General features: G+C 49.2%; 1 protein-coding gene across 2 annotated transcripts; it reads right to left on the bottom strand.

Annotated features, from left to right (window-relative positions):
* Window positions 1-210: 210 nt before the first annotated feature.
* Window positions 211-6,782, bottom strand: ITPRIP (inositol 1,4,5-trisphosphate receptor interacting protein). Of its 2 annotated transcripts, none has more exons than XM_068105938.2 (2): window positions 6,412-6,782; window positions 211-2,792 (listed from the first exon to the last, which is right to left on the bottom strand). In XM_068105938.2, the coding sequence occupies exon 2, from the start codon at window positions 2,751-2,753 to the stop codon at window positions 1,203-1,205; it is 1,551 nt and encodes a 516-aa protein (XP_067962039.2). In that variant the 5' UTR covers window positions 2,754-2,792; window positions 6,412-6,782; the 3' UTR covers window positions 211-1,202. The 2 variants fall into 2 exon arrangements, with proteins under 2 accessions (XP_067962039.2, XP_067962040.2); XM_068105939.2 differs by having other exon boundaries at window positions 211-2,789; window positions 6,412-6,768.
* Between the last annotated feature and the right edge of the window lie 9,600 nt (window positions 6,783-16,382).

Genomic DNA, 16,382 nt, shown 5'->3' with positions numbered 1-16,382 from the left:
CAATAATAATCACTTAAATCAATGCTATCACAGGCAAACTGTCACCACAAGTATTGCAGTGATTTAAGTAAAAACCCACCACCAGCTTCTGAGATCAGCTTGTAAGTGCCGTAAAATAATTTGCAGAAAACATCACCCATGTCCAATAAATAAATAAAAAACCTTAATAAACTGTCCACAAAAACATAATGAATACAAAAGATACGGAAATGCATTTTAGCATTCTTTATTCAGTCAATCAAAACCAATAAGCTAAAGCCTTGTTCGCAGACTCAACCCACCTTTTGGCATTTAAATTCTTCATTTTGTGACCTACAGTATATAAAAGTAATATTATGTTAAGAATATTTCATCGACATCCAATAAATAAAAAACTATTAATAAACTGTCCATTAAAGCATACTGCACACAAGGGAGACTTAAATGCATGTAAACGTTCCGTCCATTAAAACCGATGAACTACGCACACCGCGTGTTCTCTGAAGCAATCCTAAGAAATTATAAAATAGTACTATGGAGTACTGAATCAACCCTCACATTGTGCTTTTTGCCATTTCAATTCTTCATTTGGTATCATTTATAATAAAAAAAATAAAAAAAATTAAAATGCATCCTCACCGAAGAACTAACTTCCTATCACTAAGTGAATAAAATGAACATATAACAAAAAACATAATAGAATGTCAATCGGTAGAGCGTATACCTCCACCAGGCTGAACAGTTTACGTTTTCTATCCACTGATAGGCCGGATCTGCATCCAGACCTGAACCTCAATCTAATCAGCTTGTTCTTGTCACCTAACCAACTCGTCAAACAAGTTTGTTTTGCCAAAACGCATACACAACTATTTGAGATCGTCATGCTATATTTGGCTTTTGGCCCTATCTCTCAATGGTGAAGATTGACTTAAAATTATTGTATCCGGATCCGGATCTTCACCAAAATCTAATCCATTCGTCCTTGGCGACACACCCAACCTGTCAACCAAATTTCGGCTGAATACGACCATATATTTTTAAAACATGCTGCTTAGAAAAATAGACAAACAGGGGTGAAAATATAACCTTCGTCCACCTTCTGTAGCGAAGGTAATGAGAGTATAAAAAAAATACTTTGTTCATTGGCTAAAAATACTAAAATAAGATACAGCCCATGACAAATCAACAGCAACTAGAAAAAGTTTGCACTGAGCCAACTATGATCAACCTGGTCCTACCATGTCGGTCATGGTGCTCAACATCTCGCGGAAGAGTGAGCGCATTTGCTGAAATGCATCATCAGGAATGAAAGTCCTCCCAAACAAGTTAGGACCTTGTCCTTCAAGCAAACCATCAGTGATCCCAGCTCCATCGAGGGGTAAATAGCGTGAAGCAAGACGGAAGGAGAGGGCGGAAAGCAGGTCCTGGAGGCAACGCTGTAGATCCGAAGCCTTGTGCTCGTGATCACTTGCAACAGCACTCAGCTCCAGAAAGTGGTGAAGCAATACCGTATGAAGGTGAACAGGGCGAAGACCTGCTTTGGGCCGAAGCATCCTCAATGTTGTCTGCATCTTGTTTAACTCGATAAGAGCGTTTAGCAGCTGCAGTGCTTGCAAGAACATCTTGCCCGATGGAAGGTGTGCAGCGAGAACAGACAGGCGACGTTCACGGGCAACCGCAAAAACCAGGCCCCAGTCGAGCGCTTCTGCAGATGAGCTGATATCTGCATAAGAAGCTGGCACAACATATACATCAGAATGTGTGCAGCATATTGCTGGGACAAGGTCAAACTTCATGGTATTCCCAGATTGATTGTAAGCTTTGAAAGAACATGGTGAAGCGAGATCTCTGAGAACGATCTCCAACTTGTAGCTAGCAGCAATCTTGTGACATGATTGAGACACTGTTGTCAAGAACCACTGCAGCACCGTTGAATGCTCCAAAATGGTGGAATCAGGTTTGCAAAACCGAGTTTTTCCTGGCCAGTGTGTTGTATGAATAAGCTTTGACTTAGGGTCAGTTTGACTTAAAAGGCACAATGTGTCCTCCTTACAGTCAGAACACTTACAAATGTCCTTTATACCTGCCTGCTCCATCATTACTGCAACATTAGGATTATTTAGTTGAACACTTGTACCCTTAAAGTCATAGTCTGTTGTGAAGGAGTATGGGTAAGGAGGAGACAATGGAACGAGGAAAGTAAATTGAGGTAATGTCCCAAAAATCTCTGGGATTATCAGATAAGAGCCAATTTCAAAATCAACAGGATCGGATTGTCCTGCTGTCATGTTGTTCATCAAGGCATCTACAAATGGCTCCAAAATCTCAAGAGTGCTCGTGGCTTGCTTCACCAGCGAGCGTGTACTTTTGTTATAGAAGTTCTGCAGAGCCTCTGTACTAGGCAGTGTGGGCCTCACATTTCCAATAAGGCTTTGTGCCAATGCAACCTCATCAGAATCTTCTCGAAACACGTCATCGTCCGAGACTGTATATACTTCAGGAAAGAGCTCAAGCAGCAAAAAAAACAACAGCAGGGTCCGGCTCAATAGACTGCTTGTGACCGCGAGAACGTCAAATCCCTGGTCCGCTTCTTCAAAGTCATGTACGTCATGTGATGGTGCTTTTAAGGTATGGAACTCCAGCTCCAGTTTCCTCATTTGTTCGGCAAGGAGCCGACCTCGACCCTCCATAGCAGATTGCTCGGCAGGGCACCACCCCGTGAGCTGTACCATGGCAAGCATGAACAGCAACAAAAGGCTTGTTCGCAGGCTCATCGCATCTCTCGGTGGTCACCGTTGAAGAGGAACAAACTGCTGGGAACAATCAAAAGGAAACATTAATTTCAGTGCAAAGCTTGCTTATAAGATGAATGTCAATCAGCACGTAGATTTGTAACAAATTACCATGGAAAAAGCTCGTTAGAGCATCAAACAATGGGTGTCACTGTGGGGAAACAGGAACAATAGTTGGAAGAGGAGGATCAGGAAAAGAAGAGGAAAGGTGGTAGAGAGGAAAGGGAGTAGAGAGGAAGAGGGAAAGAGGGAAGGGTATGAATGGGAAGAAGGAAAAGGAGGGGATTGGGGGGAAAAGTAGGAAGAGGAGAGAATATGAAAGAGGAGAGGGGATGGAGGTGGGGTTGGGGAAAACAAGAAGAATGTCTAAGCCCTAAGGAATAGTTAACAAAGTAAAATTTGCTACGTAATGATGCATTTATTTATACCAGTACACCCACTCTGTACGACAGCAGCAGGAAGGGTCATGTCATTATCCTCTCTGGGGTATATAGAATACAGTAGATCTAGGCTCGGCCTCAAGAACATCATGGGTGAGTTCAGTTACCAAGTTTATTGTAGAGCGCTTGCCAAGTGGTTTAAGCATTCAAGCAAGCACTCCATTGGAAACCGTTGATAAGGAACAGCTGGCTTGGCAAGCACCTATGTTAGCTGTTTGGTAACTGAACACACCCCGGGTTTCCTCCCTTTCAGTTTAGTGTTAACCAGTAGTGCCGATTGTTTCAAAAGGTAATCATACGTGTTTGTGGTTTCTAATATTTTTGGAGCGCACCACAAAATGCCACGACAAGCTATTTATTCACGTTAATGGAGCATTTGTCCAAAGAGGAAACCCTTTGGGGAGGGGGGATATTATTTGTATTAATATATTTTGAAATAACATTAATATTATGCTGTTATCATTTGTGATGTTATTACTTTTGTTGTTAGAAGCAGCATTGGGAAAATGCCACAATTAGCTATCTTAACACGAATATATGGAAAATCCCCTTGGGGAGGGGGCAAATGAAGTCGGTGCAACTCCATTGTGCAACCCATAATCTTACTGTGAAGTTTGGTTGAGATTGGATAACGACTGAATTCATTGTGGTCAGAGAGACAGACAGACAGACACCGAATTGCATATTTTAGTATGATGATGATAAGGGTAATAAAATGAACACATCAAAAACTAGAACGGCACTCGATAGAGTGCATACAGTGCCTTCAGAAAGTATTCACACCCCTCGACTTTTTTCGCATTTTGTTGTGTTACAGCCTGAGATTAAAATGGTTTATGGAGATGTTTTGTCATTGATATACACAAAATAACCCATACTGTCAATGTGGAATTTCCTTTTAGAATTTTTACAAAGTAATTTGAAATGAAAAGCTGAAATGTCTTGAGTCAATAAGTATTTAACCCCTTTGCTATGGCACTCCAAATTTAGCTCAGGTGCATCCAATTTACTTTTATCATCATTGAGATGTCTCTACAACTTGATTGGAGTCCACCTTTTGCCAATTCAATTGAGTGGACATGATTTAGAAAGAAACACACCTTTCTATACAAGGTCCCACAGTTGACAGTGCATGTCAGAGCAGAAACTCGACCATGAAATCTAAGGAACTGTCCTTAGAACTACTAGATAGAATTGTGAGGAGGTATGGATCTGGGGAAGGGTGCAAAACAATTTCTAGTGTTGAAAGTTCCCAAGAGCATAATGAGCTCCATCAATAGGAAATTTAAAGCATATGTAACTACCCAGACTCTTCCTAGTGCTGGCCGTCCAACCAAACTGAGCAACCGGGCAAGAAGGACCTTGGTCAGGGAGGTGAACAACAACCCAATGACCACTCTGACAGACCCACAGAGTTCCTTGGCTGAGATGGGAGTAACCGCCGGAAGGACAACAATCTGTGCAGCCCTTCACAAATCCAACCTTTTTGGGAGCAAGGCCAGACGGAAGCCACTCCTGAGAAAAAGGCACATGGCAGCATACCTGGAGTTTGAAAAAAGGCACGTGAAAGACTTAGAGAGCATGAGGAAAAATATTCTGTGGTTTGACGAGACGAAAACTGAAATCTGGCCTGAATGCAAAGCACTACATCTGGCGGAAATAGCACGCAGCTCATCATTCATCTAACACCATCCCTACCATGAAGCATGGTGGTGGCAGCATCATGCTATGGGGATGCTTTTCAGTGGCAGGGACTGGGAGACTTGTAGGAATAGAGGAAACAATGAATGGAGCTAAATACAGGCAAATCCTTGAGGAGCACCTGCTACATAGTGTAAAAGAACGTCGACTGCAGTGAAGATTTACAACAGGAAAATGACTCCATGCAAACAGCCAAAGCAACACTGCAATGGCTTCAGAACAAGAATGTGAAAGTCCTTGAGTGGCCCATTCAAAGCCCAGACTTTAATCCTATTGAGAATCCGTGGAAAGACTTGAAGATTGCTGTTCACCGATGCTCCCCATCAAACTTGACAGAGCTTGAGCAAATCTGCAAGGACGAATGGGAGAAACTCCCCAAATCCAGATGTGCAAAGCTGATGCAGACATACCCAAGAAGACGAAACTGTAATCACTGCCAAAGGTGCTTCTACAAAGTATTGACTCAGGGGGTTGAATACTTGTGTGTATTAGATATTTCTGTATTTCATTTTCAGTACATTTGTACAAATTTATAAAAACAGGTTTCCACTCTGTCATTATGGGGTATTTTGAGTATATTGGTGACAAAAACTCTCATTTGAATCCATTTTAAATTCAGGCTGTAACATAACAAATTGTGAAAAAGTCAAGTGGTGTGAATACTTTCTGAAGGCCCTGTGCCTCCGCCAGGCTGAACAGTTTACATGTTGCATCGATCGCACTGATAGGCTGAATCTGGATTCGGACCTGAACCAAAATCTAACAGCTTCTTCGTATTATCTCATCCACCAAGTTACAACCTTTTCAAATATCGTGTTATTATGTCGTTTTTGGCCCCATCTCTCAATGGTGAAGAATCACTGAAACAATTCTAGTATCTGGATCCGGATTCAGATATTCACGAAAATCGAATCGATTGGTCCTTGTCACACACAAAACCTCTCCACGAAGTTTCGTTCAAATCCATCCACAAAGTTGAGATATCCTGCTCACAGACAGACAAATAGGGGTGAAAACCCATCCACCTTCGGTGGTACAGGTAATGATATGACGTAGTACAATTCTGAATTTTCTGAACTTCATACGTCATTTTACTGACACTGTGGGATCTTTTACATCGTCCAGATTGTTGACGAGACTGCAAGACAACCTTATTAAAAGGGCTGCGTGCTCCATGATGCTGCACCTCCCACTGCACAATAAAGTATTGGTTTCATCGGAGATTCAATTCGATGGAGATCGAATTCTGAGTAATAGAGCTTCGAGGTGAGCACATCACAAGTGCAGCGATCGATACCGATGGACAACATAATATACAGCTTCACACATCGACATACAGCCAACTATAGTTGCACACAGTAACAGTTCAAGTATAACATTATAACAGCCGATTATAGGAACGCAACGTGTACCATATATTACTATATATATATATGTCACAGCACAATCTGCGAAACTCAAAACAATAGTAATTGATGATAACAAAGAGAAATACAAACCTTTGCGAAGTTTCCGAGCATCATCATGACTTCTACCGCAGCAGACATGCCGCGCCATTCGTGTCCAGGGCGGCTCCGGATGCGATTGCGATTCCCATTTCCAGCTTCTGCGGTCCTTTCCCCATCCTCATCGCTCAGACACGAGTCGCGATGTCTTTTCGTGATCTTATTTTGACATTTGCGGTGTATAGGAAGAATGGCGTTGCCCGAAAGTTCCCGCGCTCGTTTTGTCTGCACTTGCGACTGGCGCGAAATTTGACGCCGATTCATGCGATTAAATTATAGCAGAGTCGAGATAGAGTTCGCGGCAAAGTTTTAAGTTGCGCTTTATTTGGAGATTTGTGATTACGCGAGGAAGACGGGAAGAGATGGGCGTGGCTGCTGTGAGCATCATGGCTGGGGGCGTGGCTGCTGTGAGCATCATGGCTGGGGGCGTGGCTTATATGAGCATCATTGTTGGAGCAGCTGTGCGTGCATCGATGCAATGCCACCTGCAGGTGAGGACAGCAAATTGTAATTTGTTCAGGGTGCAAGTGATAACGATCACCTACTTCGGGAAAGGCTCCCTGGGATCTATAACGTTAACCAGCTATGCTAGCAGACAGAACACCCAGCTTAATGTCCATCTGAAGGAAGAAGGACGCAGCACTTTATGATATGCAACGCCCTGCATGCAAAGCACCAATCTAACAGCTTACAGGCAAGTTTAGAATCGAACCCCTGGGACAGACGTCTCAACGCCAAATTAACCTCCGTACCTTTGCATCATCCGACCATCAACTCATGAGTATCGATTGTGCTGAAATTCCCCTCCTAGCTGGGCGACTATATGACACCTGAAGGAGCCCGTGCATGATTAGGGTGAATCGTTCACATTGTCATACAAGCAGGACATTTGGTAGTTATGTTCCTATTAAAGCGCGGCGTTACGCGCGCTGCTTGTGAGCAAGGAGGAAGCGGACAAGCGGTAACATATAAACGTCTTTATTGTAAGACTACACTGTAACACTGTACTGTCCCGGGCTGGGCGCCCGGTGTATATCGTGAGGCCACGCCTACCCCTGGTGCGTGGCCACCGCCCACTTGGTGCGCGGAATGATGTCACCACGCCAGTGGGCTTTTGTGTCCGCCACACGCGCCCCCCCAGAATTCCCGCGCACCTGGAGGGCCAGTTTGCGGGGCAGACGAATGACCCGGCCGAAGCGCCCCCTGGCGATCGGCGGCGTCCGGGGTGCAGGGATGCCAGGTGGGATGCCCCTGGCTGCCCCTGGGATGGGTGCAGGACCGGGGGGCGGCGTGGCGGCGGGGCTGGGCGGTGCCGGGGGTCCGCCCGCAGGAGGGCGGCCCCGACGTGGGGGTCGGGCCACTGGCGGTGGATGGTCCACATCGAGGTGGGCCGGCTTGAGGCGGTCTACCGAAACGCGGTCAGGAGTACCGCCGATGTCCAGGGTGAAGTGCTTCGCCCCGGTCTCCAGCACGCGGAAAGGCCCGTCGTACGGGGGCCGCAGTGGTGTCCGATGGGCATCGTGGCGGACGAAGACGTACTCCGCCGTGCGAAGCTCCGGGGCGACGTGCGTCGGTGGGTGCCCGTGGCATGCCGTTGGCACCGGGGCGAACCTCTGGGCGGTCTCTTGTAGAGCGGAGCGCTGCTGTGCCGCGGACCATGGTGCCGTGGAGTCGGGGAGGAACTCGCCCGGCACCCGCAGCGGTTGCCCGAAGACCAATTCCGCCGCGGATGCGCGCAGGTCCTCCTTGGGCGCCGTCCGGAGGCCCAGCAGGACCCAGGGGAGCCTGTCGACCCAGCCGCCGTCGCGGAGGGTGGCCCGGAGCGCGGCCTTCAATGAGCGGTGAAATCGCTCACACAGGCCGTTAGCCTGGGGATGGTAGGCCGTGGTTCGGTGCAGCCGGACCCCGAGCCCCTGCGCAACCGCCCCCCAGAGCTCCGAGGTGAACTGGGGGCCGCGGTCGGATGAGATGTCTGAGGGGGCGCCGAACCGGGCGACCCAGGTGGCGATGAAAGCCTGCGCGACATCGGCCGCCGTTGTCGACGCCAAGGGCACGGCCTCCGGCCACCGGGTGGTGCGGTCCACCATGGTGAGGACGTAGGTGAAACCCCGCGAGGGGGGCAGAGGTCCCACCAGGTCCACGTGGACGTGGTCAAACCGGCGTTCCGGCACCGTGAACGGGGCCAACGGGGCCTGGGTGTGCCGGTGCACCTTGGCGCGCTGGCACGCGAGGCACGTCCTGGCCCAGCCGCGGACGGCCTTCCGGAGGCCATGCCAGACGAACTTGTCGGCGATCAGCCTTTGGGAGGCCCTCGCGCCCGGGTGGGACAGGCCGTGGATGGCGTCAAACACCTGGCGCTGCCAGCCCGCGGGCACGATGGGGCGAGGACGCCCGAGGGAGACGTCGCACAAGAGGGCCGCGCCCGCGCCGTCAAACGGCACCTCGGTGACGCGGAGGCCCGTGATGGCGGTCCGCAAGGCCTGGACGTCGGGGTCAGCGGCCTGGTCCGCTGCCATCCGGGCATAGTCGATGCCGAGGTGGACTGCGTGGGCGACGGCCCGGGAAAGGCAATCCGCCACCGGGTTGTCCTTCCCCGCGACGTGCTGGATGTCCGTCGTGTACTCGGACACGGCCGAGAGGTGACGCTGCTGCCGGGCCGACCACGGCTCGGTGACTTTGCCCATCGCAAAGATCAGCGGCTTGTGGTCGACGAAGGCAGTGAACGCCCGGCCCTCGAGCAGATGGCGGAAGTGCCTGACCGCCAAGTGAAGTCCGAGCAACTCGCGGTCGAAGGTACTGTAACGGCGTTCGGGCGGGCGAAGCTGCCGGCTAAAGAACGCCAGCGGTTGCCAAGCTCCACGCACCCATTGCTCATGCACTGCGCCCACCGCGTAGTCCGAGGCATCGGTGGTGAGGGCGATCGGTGCATCGGGCGCCGGGTGCGCGAGCATGGTGGCGTTAGCCAAGGCGAGCTTCGCGCCCGTGAACGCCGTGTCCATCTGCTCGGTCCAGGTAACGTCGCCTTTGCCCGGCTTACCTCGGAGAGCTTCGTGCAGGGGGCGCAGGAGCTGGGCGATACGGGGCAGGAACCGATGGTAAAAGTTCACCATGCCCAGGAACTCCTGCAGCCCTCTGATCGTGCGGGGGCGCGGAAACCCCTTCACCGCCTCCACCTTGGCCGGTAGGGGGACGGCTCCGTGCCTGGTGACACGGTGCCCCAGAAAATCGATTGTGGCGGCGCCGAACCGGCACTTTGCGGGGTTCACAATCAGGCCATGCTGGCCCAGGCGTTCGAAGAGCGTGCGGAGGTGGCGTAGGTGCTCTTCGCGGGACGCGCTGGCGACGAGGATATCGTCCAGGTAAACGTAGACAAAATCCAAGTCGCGCAGGACGCTGTCCATCAGTCGCTGGAACGCCTGAGCCGCATTCTTCAGACCGAAGGGCATGCGCAAGAACTCGAAGAGTCCGAATGGCGTGATGACCGCCGTCTTCGGGACGTCCTCCGGCCTGACGGGGACCTGATGGTAGCCGCGTATGAGGTCCACCTTCGAGAAGAAGGACCTGCCCGCCAAACGGGCGGAAAAGTCCTGAATGTGGGGGACGGGGTAGCGGTCGGGAGTCGTGGCGTCATTGAGACGGCGATAGTCCCCGCACGGTCGCCATCCCCCGCCGGGCTTCGGCACGATGTGCAGCGGCGACGCCCAAGCGCTCTCTGAGCGCCGAACGATGCCGAGTCGCTCCAGGGTAGCGAACTCCGCTTTTGCCACCGCCAGCTTCGTCGGCTCGAGGCGGCGTGCCCGGGCGTAGACCGGTGGCCCGACGGTGGGGATGTGATGGGCCACCCCGTGCTTGACGGCCCCCGCCGAGAAGGTGGGCCGCGTGAGGGCCGGGAAGCCGGCGAGGAGGCGGGTGAATGCGTCCGCTGCCGGAAGCGTACAGACCAACGTGGCCGGAACCGAATCGTTCGGCAAGCCGCTTGTCAAGCCGCCTACGCTTGACGTCGACCAGGAGCCCATTAGCGCACAGGAAGTCCGCGCCAAGCAGTGCCATGGGCACGTCGGCGGTGACGAACGTCCATCGGAAAACCTGCCCTCCAAACCGCAGAGAGAGGCAGCGTTTTCCGTACGTACGGATGGGCGTCCCGTTCGCGGCAAGCAGCGCGGGGCCCCCACCCGCGGCGTGCTTGTCTGACGTGCCGGCGGGAATGACACTCACCTGCGCTCCCGTGTCGCACAGGTAACGGCGCCTGGAGAAGGTGTCCGTTATGAACAGCAGGCTGTTCGAATGGCCGGCGCTCATCGCCACTATTGAGCGCCGGCCCGGGCGTTTCCCGACCCGTTGAAGGAGCACGGCGGATGACACCGCCGAGCTTCGTGGCCGAACTTGGCATGGAACCAGCACCAGGTGGTGGAGCTGGAGGAGCGCGGCTGGCTCCGCCAGGCCGGTGGAGTTGGCGGGTTTCCCCACGGTGGCGGTTTTCGCCGCGGCGGTGGGCGGGGCGTGGCGGCGTTCACGAGGTGCGTATCAGCATGCTGCTGAACATCAGCGTGCTGTAGAAGCTGATGCTGTGGAACATGCTGCTGAACATCAGCGTCGAGGGCCGTGACGGCCACGCCGACGCTCGCCCGCATGTCCGAAGCGGCGAAGTACCTGTCCGCCTCGGCCGCCAATGCTCGGGGTTCCGTTAGCTCGGTCCCGGCCAACGCGAGGCGGACCTGCGCTGGAAGTTGGCGCCGGAAAAGCGCCCGGAATAGCGAACCGGGGGCTTCGTCGCCCAACAGTGACAGCATATGGTCCATTCGGACCGACGGGCGCGTCTCACCGAGCTCGGGGAGATCCAGGAGGCGGTCGGCCCGTGCGTCGTCCGTAAGGCCGAACGTGGCTAGGAGTAGCCGCTTGAGTGCCTCGTACTTGTGGCCGTTCGGTGGGTGGCGAAGGACGGACACAACTCGAGCGGCCGTGCCGGGCCCGAGGGAGGCGACGACGTGGCAATAGCGCGTGTCATCGCCGGTGAGGCGCCGAAGCTGAAATTGGGCTTCGGCCTGGACGAACCAGACTTCGGCCTGAGCCTCCCAAAATTCCGGAAGTTTGACGAAGTCGGCCATGGCGATGGCGTCGCGTGTGGAAGGATCGCTCCAGCAGATCCAACGTCGAGGGTCACCAGTAAAGCGCGGCGTTACGCGCGCTGCTTGTGAGCAAGGAGGAAGCGGACAAGCGGTAACATATAAACGTCTTTATTGTAAGACTACACTGTAACACTGTACTGTCCCGGGCTGGGCGCCCGGTGTATATCGTGAGGCCAAGCCTACCCCTGGTGCGTGGCCACCGCCCACTTGGTGCGCGGAATGATGTCACCACGCCAGTGGGCTTTTGTGTCCGCCACACTATACAGATATTCCTGAAATACAGTCGATTAGCCAAATCAAATTCACCAAGTCAGCCATGTTTTTCAAAATGGCCGCCAAAATTGCTAAAAAGTGCCACAAACTACTTGTTACGAGTAAAAAGTCTATCAAACATATGACGGTTAGAACAGTTTGCAGCCTCGTGAGCGTGCCAGACCAGTCTGAACCCTCAGCTTCGTGTCAGGTATACTTATATCTTCTTTATTTATTAGACGTCACACGGTGGTAAATTAACACTCGTTTTACTGGGCGCATGTTGCACATCACATGCAACGAATTTCACCTCCCTCACCTTGTATTTATTGTTATTTAAAAAAGAAACTTCTATACACCGCCCTTGAGGCTTGCTTTGCAAGCCACCGTCTACAATTCCAATATAAGAGACATAATTACACGTTTTGTACTGATACACGTACGCCCTAAATTCAATCTTTAAAAAGTTTACGGTACATTATAGCAATTTTATTGCCAAAATGGTCGCCATGTTGAATTTCGAGTTGGCCGATCAACTGGATTTAAAGAGTATCTATTATATAAGAACATCACTGCCAAATTTCATGCTCGTATCACAATACGAACGATGTTTGTGTGTTAGCCGCCTTGTTATTTCAATGGGGATTTCAAGTACAAATACCATTGTAGGCTTGGTTTGTTAATTGTCCTCTTCATACATCATTGTCCTAAATACTGTCCTGTCTGTGCCAATAAAGACCAGTCTCGGACGGATTAGCCAATCAACCTTAACACTCCGAGGCGTTCAATTAAAATATAGCGGAGTTAATTGGCGCGTGGGGGAGGGCGAAACTCTTACCTTCATGTGTCTCACCGGTCGTCTTCGAACCTGTGATAATTAATGCCAACTGACACGGATTTAAAATGTACAAAAAATACCAGCTTTATTGAAGAAATGCCGGCGAACAAGTAATGCACGATAAAATAAGATTCCTAAATGGAGCACTCCCTTACACAGACCCGTATACACACAAAGGGAAACATAATGGTGAAAATAAGCGTGTTTGTTTTTAGGTACTTAGCTATGAGCATCTCCTGAACCCCTTCGGGAATTGTCAAAACCCCAGCGTCCTTGGTGGGAACAACGCAGGCCTCGGTCCGCAGTCCGTGCGCGGGAAACCGCAGTCCTCAGTCTGCAGTTCGCTCCTCCTCACAATCACGATGATGATGTTGGAACACGACCGTTCCATTCACCACCAAACCCCACAGCCAAGAGCTCATAACCTTCAACAGTTCGTTGAGACTGCCCAACCGCAAGAGCTTATTGGTGACCATTCACTTTCAGATCCACAAGCCAAGAGAGAAAATGTCGGCCCTCCAACTCCTTTGTACTCCAGGCTCTGACGTCATCCGATGCCACCCGTGCTGCTCCTATCAGCCAGTCCCTCTCTTCGTTGCTTGACAAATCTCACCAATCACTGCTCTCCGGGGTGTGGCCTCCCGGACCTGCCTGCTTGATGTTATCACCCGTCGGTGGTATCATAGTTGGTGCTCAAAGTCCTGTTTCCCGGTTAGCTTTTATTTAGTATCTTTTATTGCACTATTGCCTGGCTTTGTGTGTGTGCTGCATTGTCATAAGGAACAGAGGGGAAATAACAGAGGCAATTACATACAGGGGATTCATTACCCATAATCCATAACTAATTAACATAACCCCACTCCTCTCATGGGGACACTTATACACTTACATGACATGCGGTCTACCGGATCCCTACTTATGTACACGCGGGTTCTTCTTCCTCATCGAGACATACGGAGCATGGTAATCTATACACTTCTACCTGGACTAAGGTAATCATTGCCTACCCCCCCCCCCCCCCCCCCCCCACAAATGTAACAAGACTTAATTCTGAGTATTTTAGACACAAAAGACAAAAAGGGTAAAACTAGAAAGCATCTGAAAATGCAAAGCCCATCCGCTTCCGTTTGTATTCAGACGTCTTTTTCTTCTTCCGTATGCTCAAAATAAAGAAAACAGTTTTAAAAGAAATAAAATATGAAAATTGATGATTTTATGCAGCCTTGACCTTTGAGCTTCAGATCAAAAAGAGAAATCAGCTTCTAGCTTTTGATTAGTGAACCAATTCGGGAACCGGATGTGCAAATTCTTTAAATTTCAGGTTAATCAGGTGAAAATTGGTGATTTTACGCAACCTTGACCTTTGACCTTTTGATCAAAAAAAAACCAGCTTGTAGCTTTTAATTGGTGAACCAATTCAGTGACCCAATATGCAAATTATTTAAATTTCACGTCAATCGGATGAAAATTGACAATTTTATTTGACGCTGAACTTTGACATTTCAACCTTTTAACCACATTATTAATTTGCCTTCTCCATATTATCATAATAAAGCTTTGTTGAAAATATGATGACAAAACTCAAATGGTAAATTGAAATTTCAGGTCAATTGGATGAAAATGGATGATTTTAGGTGACGTTGACCTTTTGACGTTTTGACAAAATTATTAATTTGCCTTCTCCATATTATCATGATTGAGCTTTGGTGAAAATCTGATGACAAAACTCACATTCAGTTAAAAACTCAAAAAGGTATGGCCCGGAAAGACAGACAGACAGACACACACACACACACACACACACACACACACACACACACACACACACACACACACACACACACACACACACACACACACACACATAATAAAGGTGGAAAAGGGGACTGGTCCAGCTTCGTGAATAATGTAAGAGATGGTTATGTGAGGAGGAGGTGATATAAAGGAAGAGGAAGAGTGGGGATGTGGGAATTTGGACAACATACCAAAAAGTCCACGAGTGCTAACTCCAAAAGTATATGAAGCGGAGGCACCTTTATAGACTAGGCTAAATTTCCAGAAATGCATCTAATACAAGTTATAGGGGCATTTCTGAGTAAAAGTTGGTAACAAGTGTTTTTAACCTATTTTGGGGGTGCTGATCATGAAAAAATAGGATACCAAGCTGAATTTTTGGTATTTGATGCTCAAATCTGGAAAAAACTAAATGGCCGCCAAAATATTTAACTTTTAGCCGCTGAACTCAGAATCACACAGGAAGACATTTCAACAAGTACACTTTACGTGAAACAAGATGAATATTTCCGGGCAATCAAATTTGTATATACTATTTTAGCAGAAATCGATGTTTCGGCCATTTTCCAAGATGGCCGCCATCAAATCTTATATTGACGATATCTCCAGTTCTAGTGAACATAGAATCATTATTTTGATGTCTAGCCCCAGGTTATCGAGGTCAAGGAAGCATATGAGCGCACTATTATTAGTGTTGGACCAAAGCTATATACTGAAACAGGACACATTCAAGGTGGTTGCTCACAAAATAGCTCTAAATATCGGCTAACTGCAGCTAAAATGATATCTACAGACACTTACACATGGACCCTTGTGCCACACAGCTCATATAATAAACAACACGATTACAAGGCAATACAACTTTACTTTTGATCTTCATTGATTAATACGATTACATGCAGTGAACAATCACATATGAACGTTTAACTATATACAGGTAGCACAGTCATGACGTCTTTTACGATATGCAGGCTCGACGGTAAGTTGAATAATGTCGTTAACACATTACACATTGTCATTAAAGCAACCGTCCTGGTCAGTTTCTTGCCGACATACACATGCAGCTGTGCAGCCAAGTTTTGCTTTACGGCAGCTACAGCGCATGGTACGACACCGTGACCTGCAACTGCAAGAAACAAGTTCAAGACACGACTCAGGAATTGGATGGAGTGTCATCAGCACTGGTTGCAAATTGGTAGCGACCCTTTTCCATCCCAACTCCGTGACATTCGGCAGGTTCGGAAGTGGGCAGTGTGCCTCCTTCCATATCAGAGATTGGTAATGCACACGCTGGATGTGGAATTTGAGAGCATCGCTCGTGGGTGGCATCGCTTCTGGTTTGCAGGCCTTCTCAAACATGACCCGACGAACGCTATCTGTTGTCTCCAGATTGTTCATCCCGTAGATTTTGCAGACAAATATTTCTGTCGATTTTGACACTTCAGGGGTCAAATTCCCTACTCCCAAACCCACAAGAAGGTGGTGATACTCAAGGAAGACTTTCCATGCTGAACGTTTCGTGTGTCCACAGATGTGCGATGTCGTGTCCGATCCCGTAAGAGCGTGAAATGACAGAAGTGATTGGACTGAATTTGATGGCAAGTTGTGATATAATGGACCTATGGGTATGTACTTTCTCTTCTGGGCAGTACCAGCCATCATCCATAGATTTCTGCAACTGACACGCGGAAAATGTGCCACCAACAACAGCATGACATCAGTGTCTCTCGCACATACAACTACAGTGTCCAGCCGACTATCTATGACATGTAGAATTATGCGTGTGTTCGCGCTTCTTCGTGTGTTGCTTTTAGTGGAGTGAGGTCAGTATTGCCACGTGATGACCTGATTTCACGCTCATCGTCAAACCCCCCTGCAACCACAATCTCTGTATCACCAGGAGCATGTGCCAGAAGTTCTTCCGAGAGGAAGCGAGCAAGGGCTGCCTTGTTTTC

This window comes from Myxine glutinosa, chromosome 2 (assembly GCF_964187855.1).
Source record: "Myxine glutinosa chromosome 2, kmMyxGlut1.1, whole genome shotgun sequence".
Taxonomy (NCBI): Eukaryota; Metazoa; Chordata; class Myxini; order Myxiniformes; family Myxinidae; genus Myxine; species Myxine glutinosa.
This window is presented reverse-complemented; position numbering and strand designations above follow the sequence as displayed.

Excerpts from the sequence above, each read along its gene's own strand:
- ITPRIP (XM_068105938.2), bottom strand. The coding sequence starts at position 2,753 with ATGAGCCTGCGAACAAGCCTTTTGTTGCTGTTCATGCTTGCCATGGTA.